Source organism: Podarcis melisellensis (assembly GCF_964234715.1).
Source record: "Podarcis melisellensis genome assembly, chromosome: 8".
In the NCBI taxonomy this organism is placed as follows: domain Eukaryota; kingdom Metazoa; phylum Chordata; class Lepidosauria; order Squamata; family Lacertidae; genus Podarcis; species Podarcis melisellensis.
In genome coordinates this window covers 33,602,299-33,621,088 of record NC_138540.1, presented here as the reverse complement: position 1 = coordinate 33,621,088, position 18,790 = coordinate 33,602,299, and the positions used below count along the sequence as shown (strand labels likewise).

At 39.5% G+C, this 18,790-nt stretch overlaps 1 protein-coding gene across 8 annotated transcripts in view; it reads right to left on the bottom strand.

Annotated features, from left to right (window-relative positions):
* The window catches only part of PHKB (phosphorylase kinase regulatory subunit beta), a 134,348-nt gene that overhangs the window by 108,223 nt on the left and 7,335 nt on the right, over positions 1-18,790 (bottom strand). For 4 of the 8 annotated variants that reach the window (XM_081924005.1, XM_081923999.1, XM_081923998.1 and 1 more), the window contains exons 3-5: positions 13,160-13,174; positions 6,059-6,148; positions 2,439-2,577 (exon numbers count right to left, since the gene is read on the bottom strand). In XM_081924005.1, coding sequence (XP_081780131.1) covers positions 2,439-2,577; positions 6,059-6,148; positions 13,160-13,174 — 244 coding nt within the window. The remainder of the gene's footprint in view (positions 1-2,438; positions 2,578-6,058; positions 6,149-13,159; positions 13,175-18,790) is intronic. The other 4 variants (XM_081924002.1, XM_081924001.1, XM_081924003.1 and 1 more) reach the window with 1 other exon arrangement.

The window sequence follows — 18,790 nt, the reverse complement described above, 5'->3', positions numbered from 1 at the left end:
ATTATGGTTAAAATAGATCCTATTTTATAGATGAAAAATATTTATTGAACACTGATGCACTGTAAAACTAATTCATATTTTAAAGTATTCTCACTAGTTACTATGGTAACACCACCCTATAATGAATCTTTCTATAGCTACAATTGCTCATCATTTATAATTTAGACAGTTTCATCATATTTAATTATGCAATGTAGTAAAGTATCATACATTAATTATGATACATTTATTTCTGCTTTCCATTTGATATGTTCATCTCCTTTTTCAAGACTGAGTTGTTTTCCATTATTTCAATTTGCCATTAATTTCTGAATTCTAGCACCAAGGCACCACTAAAGATATCCAATGAGCCAAAATCACACAAAACAACAACTTTCAACTATGTGTAGACAACAAAGCTGTTTTTATTCATTCTTACATAGGTGGAAGAATTAACAGCAGGAGCTACCCAAGGACACATTTTGACTCAAAAGGTTTAACAGGTTCTGTTCAGAAATACATTGTTTGTGTCAACACAATGGGCTACAGGTGGAGGACACCACAACTGAATGTGAACCCACCTAAGAAAGCAAACATAAACACCTGCAAAACAAAGAAAGAAAGAAAGAAAGAAAGAAAGAAAGAAAGAAAGAAAGAAAGAAAGAAAGAAAGAAAGAAAGAAAGCCCTCTAGGGTACCTGGGGGAAATGTTCTATTTGTTTATTTATTTCATAAATTATACTTTGATTTTCACGAACATATCCTCGCAAAGTAGTATACATGTTACATTAGTTATACAACAAACAAAAAACCAATTTAAACCTTTTAAACACTCATACGACACAATCCTAACCAAATCCACTCAAAGGAAAGTACTGCTGAATACAACTGGACCAAAACACTGGTTAAGAATTCTGCTTAGGTGTGGAACCTGCTTAACCAAATTTAACACTGGGCATAATGTATCTCCTATGTGTAAGGCTGGGGAAAGAGGGTGCACATTTCCCATCTCTTGATTGTGGTAAAGGCAGCCCCCTTTGCCACATTTTCACGTGGAGGAAATAGTCAGGAAGCCTACATGGAAGGAATGGAAGCCTAAATTTTAGTTAGTCAGAAAGCCTAACTAAAAACTACATGGAAGGAATGAGGTGAAGACTTCTGGAAGCTGAATCGTTCTAATGAAGAGGCAGAAGACATGGAGTGGCACTTGTAGTAGAAAGCCAGAGGATGATCAAGTCAGATTAGTCTGCAGACATTAATGCCTGCCTACATTACTAACGCTCCCAATGTAATAGGTATATCTGCCAAGTGTGGGAGGAACCAAAGCTCAGTGGTAGAGTACATGACTGCATGCAGAAGGTCCAAAATGCAACCCTCAGCATCTCAAGCAAAAAGGATCCAGCAGAAAAGCGCGCAAAAGATCTCTGCTTAAGACTCTGGCAAGCTACTGCCAAACAGAGCAGGCAAACCTGGGCACTCGGTCAGAGTGTAAGACCAGGTCACACATATATGTACCACTAGTTCACACAAGCTATTTGCACTAGTTCTCCCCAACCCAGATGCTTAGGTTTTCCTATAGGAAAGTATCCCCCCCCCCCAAGACACACAGAAAGGATTGAAATTGAAGCAATTCTGTAGCGCTGCAAGACTATGATTAGAAAATCAAGTGCTAGTTATTAGGGTTTTCAAAAGCTTTCTTTTCCTTTTAAGAAAATGAACTATTGGAGTGTTTTTAAAATTAATATTATTGTTACATAGAGAGTGCCAATATTTGACAGACAAGGCGGCTCTATTTGCTGAAACAGCCTCTATAATTAAGGGTGGGGGAGAAATTGGGGTCAGTTTTTGATGACTGGCATGGAACTCTGCTGATCAAATAATTTCAATGTATAATAATGATGTACATTAATTACATAAATTAACTGTTTTATTCAGTTGTAAAAGAGTTTAATGGGTGTTTTGAGTTATTTGGGTATTTTCAAATATTACTTTTGAATGTTTTATTATTGGATGTATACTGCTGTGAATCTGCACAGTTTAGCTACTTGGTGCTTACTGAAATGGTCTCAAGAATGACTCAAGAAACTGAAAATGAGGAAAGGCAACATGAATTTTTAAATGCAAGATGCAGATTGCCAAGCCAACAATCAGTGATGTAAGAATGACCGCTACTGCTTACAGAAGCCAAGGTAGTTGACCTTAATGATTTTCCATGGATAAAAGTGATGCTAAAATCTAATGAGGAGATTCTGGGTTGCTAAGATTTGCAGGGCAGAATACAACAACCTGAGACATAGTGCATATAAATTTACAAAACTTTGTGGTGGATGCCCACCCCCACTCCATTGCCACAAATGCCTTTTTAGCATAAGAAGGAAGGAAGGCTGGTCACTAAACAGTTTAGTGGACTAGTAACTTAAGTGCATTGGACCACATAAACAAGAACTCATCCATTTTTACCTGTATGCAAGTGCCAGGGCCCAGGCGCAGGCAGCGCAGTAAAGACTGTCATGTACTTTTGCCCTTTGGTTGTCGCCCAGTGTTTTTGTAGGAAAGAGGCCAGTGGTTGGACTTTGGAAAAGTAACACTGTTGACTTGACTGCCAAGATAAACAACAATTATTACTATTACTTCAAATTTATTCCAGTTTCAGAAAGTACAGTATTTTTAAACAAAGGAATACGACCTGCAAAAACCAGATAACATGGAAAAGGAAAAGTGAGAAAAAATAAAGAAGGTAATGATGTTGCAAGGAAAAAGATGCACATACAAAACTGCATGTCAGTTTTTATCATTTCCCCATGTTTCTCTATTGTTTTTCCTTTGTGCCTTTTGCTCTGGATCTGTTCTTGGCAACATCTGTTGACTGCTGTTCCTAGGCTTTGTCTACACTACAAAAAGCAGTTTAACTGTAATAGCATCCCCTCAAGAAACCCTGAGGACACTAGTTCTATGAGATGCCTAGAGAATGCTATCACAGAATTTTCAGCCCCTGAACAAAGCTACAACTCCCAGTTCCTTTGAAACTCTGCATGGAAACAAACTGCCATTATACCACATATTTTAGCATACCTCAACACCTAATAAGAGGCAAAATCATCCTTAACACTTGCTCATCTTGCCAGTAGCAAATACATATATATATATTACAATGCATCAGGTGCAGAGTTGGCCATGTCTATGTCTGTTTTATCCAGTTTGTATTTCTAATTTAATATAATCTTACTGTCCTCTTTATAACACCTTTAGTTTAGATTCTTCCACTTTTTATGCTTTACAGAGAGTTTAGTTATTGAACAATCACATTCAGAGCATTATTGGTACCTCAGAACAGAATACTGAAGAAATGCCCTTCCATGTGAAAGCTATTTATGGTTCAATTATGGCTTCTGGGGGGAAATTAAAACAAAAATCTTTTTTACTCTGTGGATAGTCTTCAGTCCCTTCTCTCTTTACAAGTAAACTTTTATTCAGCATTTATATAAAATGCCTACAAGCAATGAAAACCATAAATTTTAATTATTCTCAAGGAAGTTCTATCGATAGTATTTTAAAGTTTATTTTAACTAGGCTAGAGGTTCCAAGAACAGCCCATTACTACTTTAGAAGGTCATTTTATAACTTCTATACTGGACAGATGTAAAACAATGATGGATTTGTTTAATGTAATATAGATTTTAAAATGAACTGGAATCTTGCTTAGAGAAGGAAAGACGTGTTTGTTTGAATATGCTGTTTCTCAAATAATAACAACTTTATCATTACAACTGGGCTCCAAAGAGCTTCTTGTGCTATCTGAATTTGAGAAACAGATGCCCAATTTCTTCTTATTTCCTCCTCTGCCTGTAGCCCCTCCTGCCACAACACCATGTTCCATATCATCATTGGGAGTAACTTGGGGTGGGATGCAATCCACTGCGCTGAGAAGAAAGAGGCAAAAAAGCCCTGCAGTCCTTGGTGTTATTTCCCTAGCAGCACTTGTGTTTCATTGCTCGATCACAACAACATCCAAGTGGGGTTTGTCACAATTTCACAACGCCACATGTCAAAGGAGCCAAGACTGGTAGCAAAAAAAAAAGGTGGCAGGCACACCTCAGTCATCCTGGCTTGCCAAGGGAGGGAGAGAAATTGGTGCAACCAATTGAAGCTGTCCATCACTATAGTGGACACCATAATCTGGCCACAACAGCTATCAAGCACAATAAGTCAGCAGACCTGTCTATTTAAGAATTCCACCCCCCTTCTCTCTTTATCTGACCTGCCATAATAAATAATGAACATTCATTTTAAAATATTTTTAACTTTAAGATACAAATTCTTTATATTTGAACTTTGCCAGCTGGGTCACTCAAGCGAAGGCACTTCCTTCTAGAGTAGGCTGTCAATTTTGAATAATTATGAAACGACTGCTTTATAATTATGAATACTTTTGAATAATTATGAAAAGGATAGCAAGGAGCAGCAAAGTTAGCCATTGCCAAGTTTTAGAATTTAAACTGGATGGTCTGTGTGAGAACCTCTATTTGAAGGTAATGTTGTACACACTGTACAAGTGCATCTGCTTGACTTTTTGAGGTTGCACTGTCATTGCTTATTTTTTGCCACTGAATAATTAAGCTCGCTGCTCTAGTGGACTCCTACTCTGGCAGGATTCAAAGAAATGGGTAGGCATTCACTGCTTGAAAACACAGCACATTTGAGCAGGCCGTATGGCTCACTGTTGGTTGCTTATTTGCCTTAATGGATTTAACGTGGCAGAACAACTGAATGTCCCTGAATATAAGCAATGTTCAGTCCTGAACAAATATAATCTTAGTCTACATTAGGGGTCAGCAAACTAAGGTCCACGGGCTGGATCAGGCCCAATTGCCTTCAGGATCCGGCTTATGGGCTGTCTGTGGATCGGCATGGGGATTCTGTTCATTCGGGCTGCACCATTTCCCCCCCCCGCGCCATTCCATTCCCCCCCCCTCTCACACACACACACCGCGGTGGCGCCTCCTCCCTCCTCCTCCTGGCTTCTCCCTGCTCTGCCTAGAGGAGGAAGGGAGCTGGGCTGAGCACCATTTTAAGCATCCTCTCTCTGGAGCCAGTCCTTTCACGCCACTCATCTTCCCTCCACCGCCGCGCCCCTGGTGCTCCTGTAGGCCAGAGAGTAGAGCGGACAAGTTCTCTCTGCCTACCCATGAGAAGCAGCGGTGGTGGCAGTGGCAGCGGTAGCCCCAGGTAAGGTAAGCGCAGCGGCTGGGGTTGGGAAGGAGGGCTACTTGCCCCCCTCGCCTCTTCTTCCAGCTCTAACACACACACCCCCGTTGCCACTTCTCCAGCCCGCCACAAGGTCTGAGGGACAGCGGACCGGCCTGCAGCTAAAAAAATTTGCCGACCCCTGATCTACATGGTACTTTTGATTGAATATGTGAAAACAGGTGAGCATTGCTACAATGTAAACACCTGTACTTTTCATGATCCCAGTGATATTACAAGAACATAGAACTATGTATTCAAATTACTTCTTTTACTTTTCAAAAAATAAAGGCAAAGCGGCTGACAGTAAAAGAGGGGGGAAATAAAGTAAAGCAATAAAACAATCAATAAGAAATACATAAAGCACAGCTAATATATAAGCAGAAAAAAATCAGCAAGAAACTAGGGTATTTTGCCCAGCAACATAGCAGAGAGAGGAAAGCACAGGTCCATTTACCCCCAAAGGAAGTTCCTTAAACAGCTAACTGTGACAGAAGATTAGCAACAACAACAACAAAATAGGGACCAGGCAGACTTCCCTGGGGGAGGACATTTCACAGTGTTGACATCATAAAGGTCCTGTTCTTGTCCTCAGCTGGTGGAACCCAGAGCAAGACCTTCAACATGGATCAGAATGGAGATAAATGGGAGGAGGTAGTCCTTCCCTAAGGTATTCAAGTTTCCAAACCATTTAAAGAACATTTGAATTTTCACCAATACTGATGGTTCCACAGGATGAGACACAAAAATTGTGATTTCCTAATTGTTTAAATAAGTTACGTTCACAAAAAGTAAACATATTACTTCCAAAACAAACTGCCTCTCCTTTGACTTACCTATCCGATAGTAACTATCCAGCTTATCCCACAGACTTTCTCCATCTGGCCTGGGAAGGTTAATGCTTTTAAGGGGTTCATATACAGAACCTAAAGAAAGAGATTATAACACCTTGATTAGAATTACAGCAGTAACATGAAATTAAACCATAAAGATATTGTCAAGAATGCCCTTTTATTCATTTTCATGTATGCATGTTCAGTTTTTATACTTCACCTTTCTAACAGCCAAGGTGGCTTACAAAGGATTAAAAAATAAAAATAAAACCAGCAACAGCAACCAGCAAATCTTTTGAAAAGATTTTTAAAAAGCCTATAGTAACATAAAATAATGTGGATAAGCTACTGAAAAGCTTGCTGAAGAAGCAGTCTATCTATAAGCAAATAGTGAAGGGGCCAGGCAAACCTTCTAGATCTTGGGTACCACAGCTGAAAAGGCCCCCACCCCAAGAGTGTGTTGGAATAGAGCCTCATATTCATATCCAATTCTTTGTATCTAATCACTGGACTACTACAATGCAGAAAATTGACAAACAAAAGGAACTCCAGATCTACAAATGTAACACAAGTTAACATAAATAAAATTTGTGCAAACCTGAATAAATGAAATTAAAAGTATAGACCAATTTAAAATTCTGAATTTTCCTCACAAAATACCACATTATTCTCCTTTTAAAAAATAATCCTAGGTCTTCAACTTTTTAAAACCGAACGGATAAGGACAGTCAAAACGGGGCCTATCCCTGTGTATTCCTTCTAAAACAGCTAAAGGAGTCAGGATGAACTAAGCGTTAGTACAGGAAATCCCATCTGGGAATTTCTTTTTTTAAGTGGGGGTACTTCCACAACAGACAGAATGCTGAAATTTGGTACACTACGAGCAGAATTCACCAAATGAATCCACCAAATGAAGCCTTGCGCAAGAGCTTTCGCTTGCATAACCAGCCTGCCCCCATTTTGCCTCCACAATTGACTCAGGTGGAGGGGGAAAACCTCTAAAAGAACACACAGGGGAGAAGGGAGAGTGGCTCGTTCTATCTGGCAAGTGGATATGCCTGAACAGACAGAACACATGTGACAGCTTGACAATGAATGCAACCCAAGGCGTCCAAGATACCGTGATTACTAAAACCACCTGAAAACAGCATATTTACCTACAAAGTACAAATGTTTCAGTTCCTCATAATAGCAGTCAGTGCTCCGTGTAAAAAGTAGCTGAGCCACATGGTAATGAATAGAAGGGTGAGTGAGAGTTCCCCCTTCTCCAGATGAACCAGTTGAAGAGAGCGGGAGAATACGGGCTGTGAGATGTACCATTGGGAGTGGATTACAACAGACAAGTCCTCAGAACCCCACTTCTTATCTCTAGTCCGGGGAAAGCTTGCTATTGCTATAGCGCCAATTCTACGAAGGGTTTTATTCAGTTGGCTAATACACTAACCTTCTTCGGCACTCTACCCCAAGCCTGCAATGCAGCACCAGTTTCTTCTCTTGGGCCTTGGCTCGCCACTGGGCTCTCAGGATGCGGCTTACCTGCAGTGTGTTCCCCTCTTGGAGGTTGGCTGCCCCAAGGAGGGTGCTCAGTCAGCTTCTAGGACACCCAGCAGTGTTCCCTCTGCCTCATTTTTCTGCCCTTACTCTGCTGCTCTGCTTGGAAGAACCACCCACCAGCTACCTCTGCTCTTTGTACAGTCAGGGAAAGGTTAGAGAAGGATCAGATGGGTCTGTCTGCCATTGCATGCTGCCTCTAGGCTAGTCTTGTTTACATCCAGTCGGGCTGGCTAAGGAGGCAGGCGTCAACCAAGACCAAAACCGCAACAGCAAGTTGTAACTATGTTTACTACCTTGCAGTATTTTTCTTCAGCAATCAGTTTTCACCAGAAAGAATAATTACTTGGATAATTATTTGCAGAACCTTATAATGTAACACAACTGCACAGAAAAGACAAACATCCATTCTACACCTTTACAATAATGATAGCTATATTATTTCCTTCAACATCTGAAAACTTATTAGATCTAAATAAAAGTGTATGCAATAATTTCATTTTTTTCTTTATAGGAGATAAAGAACTTCAGGTACTGGATGAAGTGTCAAGGTTGATTTTATTATTGTTTCTATAATTGTGAAGAATAGAACTGTTTGTGCTTCCATCCACTTCACTTTGCCTTTGTATTGCCAACCTTGCTCATTAAAATCAAGAGGCTAATTACAAATCGGTAACTAGATAAATATATTTTTTAAAGTCTGTTCCTTGAATAATATATTCATAGCTTGTGTATATGGGCTATAAAGATGGACGCCTCTCTAATTAAGCTTGATGCTTCGTGCTCATTTTTTCAATGGAGGTAGAGTAAAAGATTAACTATGTGAAGCACTAACAATGGATTGATTTAGAACAAGTAAACGTGGTTTAGATGCAATGCCAAACTATGGTATAACGTTACATGCACAAGCAGACTTAAGTGCTTCTACATTCCCCTCCCCTTGCATACAACAACAGATTAACTTAATTCTGGGTCCTTGACAAATCACAGTTTGCCAAACCATCCACACTTGGCAAGCTATAGGTTGTGCATGCTAGTTGCCCTATAAATCAGGACTAAAATATGGTTTGTGATAGCATCTTATGAGCAAAATAGGGTGCTGTTCTTCCAGGTAAAGATGGCAATGAGTAAGGCTGTTTGTCCTTGAATTCTGCAGCCTGTTCTACTTTTAATTTGTTTTATTTTTAATAATGTTAAAGTTTTAAAGTCAGTTGGCTCAGCAGTTAATGTTAAATGCAACATACAGGCTAGGAGCATATCTGTTTTACTTTTATATGGGCTTAAAAGTCATATGTTTTAATTGAAGGACAGATGCTGGGAGAGCAACTGTTTTAACATGGTGACTACATGAGCACAGAACCTCAGTGCTTCAGATAAATCGTCCAGAACTCCATTGCCAACTTAGTCCAGAAATCTATGCTGGACTATTGTGACTCAGCAACTGGATCAAGGGAGGCAGAGTTAACTACAAACCAATTGCAGCAAGGTGTAATTAATATGTCAGCCCTGGTACTTTATATAGCACGTATGCAAGTAACGGGGGAGGAGATGTCTTATCCCAAATAAGAGATTTTGCTACATATTCCTCTTATGAAAGCTTAGCTAACTGGTCAATTCATCTGGACTTGTTAAGAACTAATATATATGGCTCCCAGAAAACCTCAGCTCCTCCATATAACAAAACTTCAATTATGTTTAATAACAATCTTGGCATAATAGACTCTGCCACAACAGAGACTGAAACTCCCATACTGTGGAAAATTTGTCTAGAGCAATTAAGAATATACCGTATATGGTGCTTAAACCACTGGTGTATAAACCATATTCTGCTGGTTATGGAATCTGAACCTTGGGACTGGGGAAGCACGGAAATGTTGGGCATACATGGTTTGTTCACACTGGCACAGTCACCTCTGCATTCTTGGAGATGGAAACAGAGTCAAGAGAGCCAGCTTGCTGTCAAACGTATCCTCAGTTGCCTCCCCCAAATGGGAAGATGTTGTGCTGACAGAGGAAGGCACCAGGATTGGCTCAATGGCTTGTGACTTTGCACCTGGGACATCCAATGTCACAGGAATCAGGATGGCCTGCTCTCCAGATAGCCCACCAGGATCTCCCCTGGATGAAATGGAGCTTGCCCACAAAAAGTTTATACCACAGTAAATCAATATTCTTTGCTGGTTTTGCTGAAGCAGACCAACACAACTACCTCTCTAAAATTTGACATGCTAAATTATATAGTATGCATCTTACATTTATTTGTCAGTCAATAAGTAATTCCTTAATGTTATACTCTCAGCATAAAAACAGTTTTAAGTCACAAGTTTTTCTATCAATGCTTTACCCAAAAAAAAAAACCAGCTATACAAAATGTAACCAAATGTCTTTAAAAATAAAAATCTATTTCCACTCTAACTTGCTGACACATTTTTGTAAAAACTTCAATACTTGAGATCAAGAGAACAAGTGGCATAGCTCTAATATTGCATTTACTTAGCATGTTGATGGGGGAGGGAGGGAGAGAGGAGCCACAAAACATGTTTTTGCTATCATTATCATGGTTAGGAAAACTGGTCAGTACTTTGTATACTAAGAAAGCCTGTAGACTATTTAATATGAACACAACTGATTAATTTTAATTAAAATGAACCCTGATGTCAGTTTACGCAGTCAGCATGTATAAAGAATAGTCCCAAATACAAACATGAAAAGGTTTGCTACATAGTAAAGTCACCAAATTAAACAACAGCCCTTGTAAAGATTCAGCAGAAAATGAGTCTGTATTACTGACTAAACGAATTCAGCAAAATAAAGGTAGGACAACTGCTATTAACACTATCACCTCTACAGAAAGTATTGTTCACTATTCTATGCAGCCTAGTTCCATAAATACACGTGCAAAAGAACTGGAAAACAAAGTCAAGGCACACTTCAGTATTCAAGGTTGCACTTGAGTCAGTTCAAAATTAGACAAAACTAATTCCATATCAATGAGACATAATGGAAATCAGCCATGTACTCTCAAGTCTTTGATGTATCTAATTTGATTACTCCGTGCTGCTTCTTCCACTTACAAAGAAAATTGCATCCTTTTAACTTGAAACATCACCTTCCATTTTCATGGTGTCTTATAAGAGAACTTATGAAAGAAAAGAGGTATTGACAGAAGCCTCTGATTTGTATTAATTTATTAAAATATGTTTGCTTGCTTGACCACACAAGCTCGAGTGTTCACTGATTGGAGGTTCCACTGCATTCCTCCACTGGAGGTTTCATAATAAAGAGCAATTCTACCTAAGAAACCATATGAAACCTGCAGTTAATCATGTTGCAAATCCTTTTACACACACTGAGAAGCCATGATTTGCTACAACAAATATACGTGTGCATTCACCATACATTTGTTTATTTGAAGGCATTTCATTTGTATTTTGATTTCAGGTAAAGCTGAGATATTGAGTGTAATCTACAAAGAAAATAATAGCATGCCAGCTGGTGATTTTGCAAATTTCCTCTTACTTGAATGTACTATTGCTTAACAGTTTTGAGATTTTATACTTGAAGACCATAGGGGAGCTCATACTTGGGCATTTTTCTCCTGTTGAGGGTTTACATTTTAGACCTCCATGCCTGCCTTGCTCCACTATTGCCCTAATTCATCTGAAGCTAGTTGAAACTCACAGATTTGCATTACAGACCAAAATACATCAGGCAATGTTCAGCAATAAATGTGTATAAATTAAAGTTTCCCACGTGGGAGGGGGGCTGCATCGGTAAAAATATAAATATAAGACGCACTCTGGTCTTGAGGCTTACAAAGCACTTAAAGAAATAGCAATAACTATGAAGTCAACAAACACAAATATTTTCCCAAAATATCCTGATACAATTAGATTCAAATTCAAATGTTTCTTTCCCAAACAATGAGATGAGCTAAGACCAAGGTCAGTGAAGCAGGACAGTTGCCTTTTACTCTAAACCAGCAGAGGATTTCAAAGACTTTACATCCATATATAACATAGGTTCTTGTAGGGAGAGAGTTTCCATTTGGACAGTAAGTTCTCTGTTGCCCATGGGAGTAGCCAGGATTTTTATTGGAGGGGAGGAGGACTTTGTTAGGGAGGACAGGCCTTCTGTGTGGGGGGGGGAGGGAGAACCGATGTGATTGGTCAGTTTCTATTGTTTTACTTAAGCTAGTGGCAGCTCCCTCCTTTCCCCTCTTGGCTACACCCTTGCTGCTGCCCCATTCTGCCCCAGGATTCCCTAGGAGGAGCTGCATTGCTCCATGGAGGAAGATTCCTTCTACAGTGGTACCTCGGGTTAAGTACTTAATTTGTTCCGAAGGTCCGTACTTAACCTGAAACTGTTCTTACCCTGAAGCACCACTTTAGGTAATGGGGCTGCCTGCTGCTGCTGCGCCACCAGAGAACGATTTCTGTTCTCATCCTGAAGCAAAGTTCTTAACCTGAAGCACTATTTCTGGGTTAGCGGAGTCTGTAACCTGAAGCGTATGTAACCTGAAGCGTATGTAACCCAAGGTTATTTCTATTTGCCTTCTTTTCCTTTGCTGCCCACCAGGCCTGCATGCAACACCCCAACAAAACAGAGAATAATGTCAGGGTACATCTTCTGCAGAAATATACAATCTAGATCCATAGTAATGCAAGACAAGAAAAGAGACATTCTTCTGAAAGCCCTGCATTGCATTGCAACCCTGATGGTTTAAAATGCAAGAGGGCTTTGGGAAAATGGCATTAATTAGTTCCTTTCTAGGTTTAAGGAGTGCATTAAATACCCATAATGAATCTCAAATTAACTTACTTTCAGCTTGCCTCTTGCCATTTTGTTGTACATAATCAATTATTACTGTATAAGCCCTAATAGTGCATCAATGGAATCATAAATTAAATCAACCCTTCATGCTCTTCGAACAATCCAAAAGCAGATTTAGGCCATCCAAGTTACAAGATTGGAAAAACACACAGACAAGACATTCTACATTAAAGAAGAAAAAACATCAAAATCAACTTGATCTTAAGTTTTCAACTGTAAGCTGATTTGTCCCAAGTTTATTTCACAAGTAGCTTGTCCTATACAAACATTTCATGTTGTTGTTTTTCAAAATATTATGAGAAGTGTGGTCATGAAACTGCCTTACAAGGCAGCGACTTATAATGCAGTGTCACATTTATGGGTCTGCAAACATAGTTGTGGAAGTTCAGTGCAAAACTTCAGTTCAGAATCCAACAAGGCGAGACCACAAAGTAAATTAGGATCGTGCATATCATAAAATGGCTGTTACAGAGAATAAAAACTGTTCTTGGCATCATCTGAAATAAGAACTATAATTGTATTTAAGAAATATGATCACCAAAGATACTAATGCAAGTTGTAATGCAACATTAACAGTACTTTTCCACCTCGCCACCAGATAGTCTTATTCTAATACCAAACAATGGCACCCTAAAAAACAGTCCTAAAGAAAGCCCATTAATAATGTAGCAGAGTAGATTACAAAAAGAAATGTTGTCATTGCAAAATATATACACTTACCAGGAAATCTGCCATCTGCAGCCAACAAAGAAATAAAATAACTGTTGTTACAATCACAGCATTCTCTCTCTCTCCCTCCCTCCCTCTCTCTCTCTCTCTCTATATATATATATTGACAATGGGAAAATTTCAAGCAGAGAAACCAGTCTTCAGTGTGTCCATTCAATACATCAATTTCCTTTAATCATGTAGCACTAGTGCCCAGTCTACACTGGTCTCCTCTTGATTTTCAAAGCAGATGCTGAGAATAGTCAAAGTATCATATATCGCCATTTATTCCCAGTTATAATTTCTGACTAAATGTAAACTTGCTCTAAAATATAAACTTTCCCTCATTCACTCTGTTCAAAGACATTACTCATATTGATGAGAGGAAAGATGCAAACAGCCTCAGTAGTGAAGCCACTACTGGGAAACGTTTGAGCACCGTGACCATTTATTCATATTCCAATACAAACAAGAGGTAAGATCTCCGCTTATTAATTCATGCAATTCCTTTGAAATGTGGGGTGCAAAATGAAACACAATGATAGACTTTCTTTGGGAAGATGATAAAATCTTTTGTCATGTGACTACACCAAATCCTTGCCCTGTGATGGCTTCCTATTTATTAACACATAGCTACCACATCAGTTATTTTAAATTACCCAGGGACACTGAAGATGTTAACCAGTATTAGGAGCTGGAACTAGAACCAGTAACTCTCATCTTCCTGGGAAGTAATGTTCTCTCTGGATTGGCTCAACCCACAGAGACTGGCCAGTGGATCCTCCTAGACAGAAAGGACTATAAAATGGCTTCCTGTTTTGGTTGAGACTTTGCTTAAGTAGCAACCATCTACCAGGCTCTGCTATATTCTGGTTTTCTCCATTGGCTCTGACCTTTGGCTTAATAACTCTGGTCTGGCCCTTGGAATGGCTCTTTTTTCCCCATAGCAGATAGCTCAGTCATGACTACCAGGTGCTTTTAGCCCAACCAAAAATATCCCAGAGGTGTGGTTACACATGTAGTGCACTCCGGGATCCTGTAACCACACACCCCTTAGTAGTTTGGTTTTTTAAATGCATGAACATCCTTTCAGCTTGATTGAATCCTGTGTTTATGGCATGCAATTGTGAATTATAGGTGCCTTGAAGATACCATCCCAACTGCCATTCACAGGGTTAGCTAGCCAAAGGTGCTGTTAAAATTAATGATCCCGTTAACTCAGCTCAGGCTCATCCCTTGATCATGTAAACAAATCCAAGGTTGAAACAAGTTAATGAGATCATTTCAGAATAATTGATCCAGCTTCGCAACCATTTCAAAAGTGAAAAGTAAAATGGGAACACCATGTGAATTTAAGACTTGTACACAAATTAACAGTGACCTGTGTTTCTTTATAAGTAACCAAATGTGAGAAACAATTATATCTTGTCTGACCAGCAGAACACAAATCCATTTCTCATATGCTTCATGATTTCCAGACAGCTCATTCTGCTCAAAAGGATTTTAAATGGACAAAATATGTTGCTGTGATCAGACAGCTTAAATTCTCTGCTTAACAAATCCTATGTTAAAATTACGCTTAATCAGTGTTGCAATCTACTCCATAGCAACAAATGGAAGTCATAAACATGGGATTATGGTTTCACTGAAAAATCAAGCAGAAAAAGATATGTATAAATATATTTCATAGCCTATCTTGATGATAAGCCAGGGAAGGCATATAATGAAAAAAGCAGTGTTTTGCTACAAAGCACTGTATGTGTTCCACCCACCCCCTTTCAAACATATTCTGTTGTGAAAAAGCTATTATCTAGTTTATTAAAAAAATCATATCCAAATGTTCACAAATTAGCAAACATTAAGATAAGCAGAGAATTATATTCTTGATAGGGTGCTGTGCTTATTTTCTCATTTAACCAACAGCAAGTTTGCCAAAATAACAATGTTTTAGAAACACAGCTCCATTTTACAGGAAGATGAAACAGCCCTGGATTAGTAGCTGCCACATCCAAGAAAGATTATTTTACATTAGAAAGCATTTAGGCATTGACTTGGGAGGCTCTGTATTTTACTGGGCAACCATTAATGCACAACACAATATTCATTGCTCAGTCTCTGTATAGCCTAAGCCATTTATGTAGCATCAATATTGCTGAATGGTCATTATTTACAGCTCCATGCTATACAAGGGCAGTTCACATTGTCTTTTCAGACTATCTGCTGCAATTTCTGCTTGGACAACAGGAGGCAACAAAGCACTCTAGAAACAAACATTAGAACAGCGACTTTGACAGTTAAACCTAATCCTATGCTTTGCGGTAGATGAACCTAATGCCAAATGACCTTGATGTGCCTAGTGCCGGTGCCAAGCTATCCCACAAAAAAGGTGGGCAGAAGTTGGTGGGATGGACCAAACCTTTGTGTGACAACAGCATCAACAGAAGGTAGCATATAACAGCATATTACAGGTTTATGATCTTATGAGTTGCTGTAGTGGGACATAACATCCCACTGACTATGTGAGGTCAAAGCTGGTGTCCTTGCTCCAGCAGGGACATGACACAGATTAAGAAAGCAAACTCTGCAGTAGAGTAAGGTCATTAACAGATCAGAATGAGAAATATCCATATTAAAGGACAAAGAATTGTGTAGAAAAGACAGCTCTCTTTTCTCATAAGGCATTTTACGTCTTCCCCAAGCAATATGAAAAAGTTAGAAATTTCTCATGCCTGTCAGACACTCAAATGTGTATGACTGAAACTGTGGCGGCCTTACAGTATCCTAAAAACTACTGGAAGAGCCACCTTTATGTACCTAGCTTATTTTAGGATGTTACTGCTAGAACAGGAAAGGGTTCACATTGGGTGCTATCCAAATAAGTCACGCTGAAGAGTAGACCCACTGACATCAACTGACCTAAATGATGAGTACATTGATTTAATTGTCTACTCTGAATATGACTTAATTGAATATCAGCCATTGTAGATTGTTATTTGGTTTATAGATTTTGTTGTTGTTACAGGGACAGATCTTATGCCACAGGATCTTCCAGGGTTTCTGCCAGCTTCTGCCCACCCACACGTTAGCCAGACACATCGGGGCATTCCTCATTGATAGGGTTTTCTGTCAATGGAAGATCTTCCATAACAGCAGAAGCCAGCATGGTTAGCAATAGTCAGACAGAGAGACACCTCTGCCCCATCCAAATCCCTCCAGTATGGTGGTTTGTGGTTTGGGTTGCTCTACAAATGTATTTACAGTTTTAAATGTTTCCTGTTATTGTTAAAGGTAACATGCTATGTTAACAAACTGGAATTCACCAAACAACTAAAATTGCAGTTTATAACTCTCTATTTTTCCTGCTATTCTGACAACATAATGTAAAATCCTTCATTATTCCCTGACAAGGCATGTTATCCTCCCATAGTTACATGTCTGGGCAAATTCATCCACAAATAACTACCTAAGGATATTACTGTATACTGTATTGCCTAACTGGCTGGTTTACTTATTAGCTAAAGCTGAGTGGTCAACTGTTGTGTGGGTATAGGCTACAACTGCAAATGAGTCCTGCTGTCTTGTATGTTATGCAAAATTCAATTTACAGTCTAGAACTGTGACCCAACCATTTCAGCTAATGAATCATTTCATCACAAGGCTCACAGTAATTCCAATGACAGTCTAAAATTACACTGCTAATTTTGCAATTTTGTACTAGCCTCATAGAACAAACTTAATAAAGCTTCTGAAGAAAGGCTACAACTACCATGACTTTTTAGTTTAGAAATAAAGGCAACTAGGAAACATTAGTGAGATTTATAAAATTATGCATGGGGAAAGGACCATAGTTCAGTAGCAGAGCAACTGTTTCTGTTTTGCATGCAGAAGATGCCAGGTTCAATCCCCAGCATCCCCAGGGTGGGGCTAGAAAAGAATCTTGTCTGTGATACTGGAGAGCCACTGACAGTCAGTGCTGACAGTACTGAACTAGATGGACCAATGGTATGACTTAGTATATGGCCGTTTCCTATGCTCTTATGCAGAAAATGGCCAGACAGAAGTTTTCCTCCTTCTTGTAACACCACATCTCTGGATCATCCAATGGAACAACTTAGCAGGAGACAAAGGCCACAAAAGAAAGTACTTCTTCACATAACACAGAACTTTATTATGAAATTCCCTGTCACAAGCTTGGATGGAGATTTGTGGAAAATAGGTTTATCATTGGCTATTTGCCATGATGGAACCTCAAAATTCATAGGTGGTATGTCACTGAATACCAGCAGCTGAAGAGCAAAGGCAAGGGGGAGGCTATTTTCCTCATGCCCTGCTTGAGGGCTTCCCATAGGCATCGTGTTGGCCATTGTGGGAAACAGGATACTGGACTGAAAGGATCTCTGGTCTTATCCACAGGGCTCTTCTCATGATCTTAAGCATTTATTACCGCTTGTGGCAATGCATATGAGCACAAAAGAAGAAACATTGTTCTATTACTGATCATGTGGTTTTGCTTCACAGGTGATTGAGAACTTGTCCTGCTAGTGCAATGTGTGTGTGCTATAAAAATGAACATTAATGTATTTGGACTTTTTTACCTAAAGCTTTTCGAAAACCTCCAGCAATGCTGTAAGAACTTGCATACTGTGCACAAACCTCTGTAGTTGATAGCCCTACACCCCCCAGATGCATCTCTCTTGATGGTAGCCACTGAAGTGAACAGAACACTTTGTGCTCTTGCTGCTTCAGATTATTATGGCTAAGAATGCAATAGCAATAATCATATTTCTCTCTCTTAGAAAGGGGGAAATTATTCAGCATGCTGAAAGGAGTAAAGCATCCTTATTTCTGAAATCCTTATTTTAAATGTAGCTTGATACTTCTATATATTCATTGACAGTTTCTTTTTGCAAGAAGTTTACAAATCTGATCAGACACACAGGGCAAGATCCACAAATTCCTACATGGCTGCCTCATTTCCCAACCAAACTGCCAAACCCTGGCAAATCTCAGATTGACAAGCAATTGTGCAACATCTACCAGAGCAGCCATAAACAGTCAGTAGCAATAGCTCCCAACAAGGAACTGAAAGCCTGGAGCACCCAGTAATGGGAAGAAAGGGGAATCATGGGCATGTTGCTCTTGACTGTGGAGTGAGGTAAGGGCGGGTGGTGATACTAAAACCGCTTTGACCATTAATTGCTGTGACAGGCGCAGCACGTCCCTTTTTGCTGCATGGGGCGAAATGAGAGGTGCCCCCCACTCTGCTGTCGCTGCCAGCACCAACACCATGCCACACTGCCTCTGCCGCTGCTGCTTCTCTGCCAGCAGCATAAACAGGGGGCAGGTTGGGCACCCACACTGGTGCCAATGTGGGGGCTTCTACCTGCTGTGGCAGCTGCTTCATCCCACCTCATGGATAGGCCAACCCTGCCTGGTAGTACAAAAGACAGCTCAAAATTGCTTCAAAATTGACAGGCACAATGTTTATTATTGACATACTGAATAAAAAATTATAATTCATACTTCACCAAAAGGACCAAGGGTGGAAATATATGCAGCCCAAACCAAAAACATTAAAATTAAAACTATGTAAGACACAGTACAATATTAAATTATTGTACCAATATGACCAGCAGCAAAAAC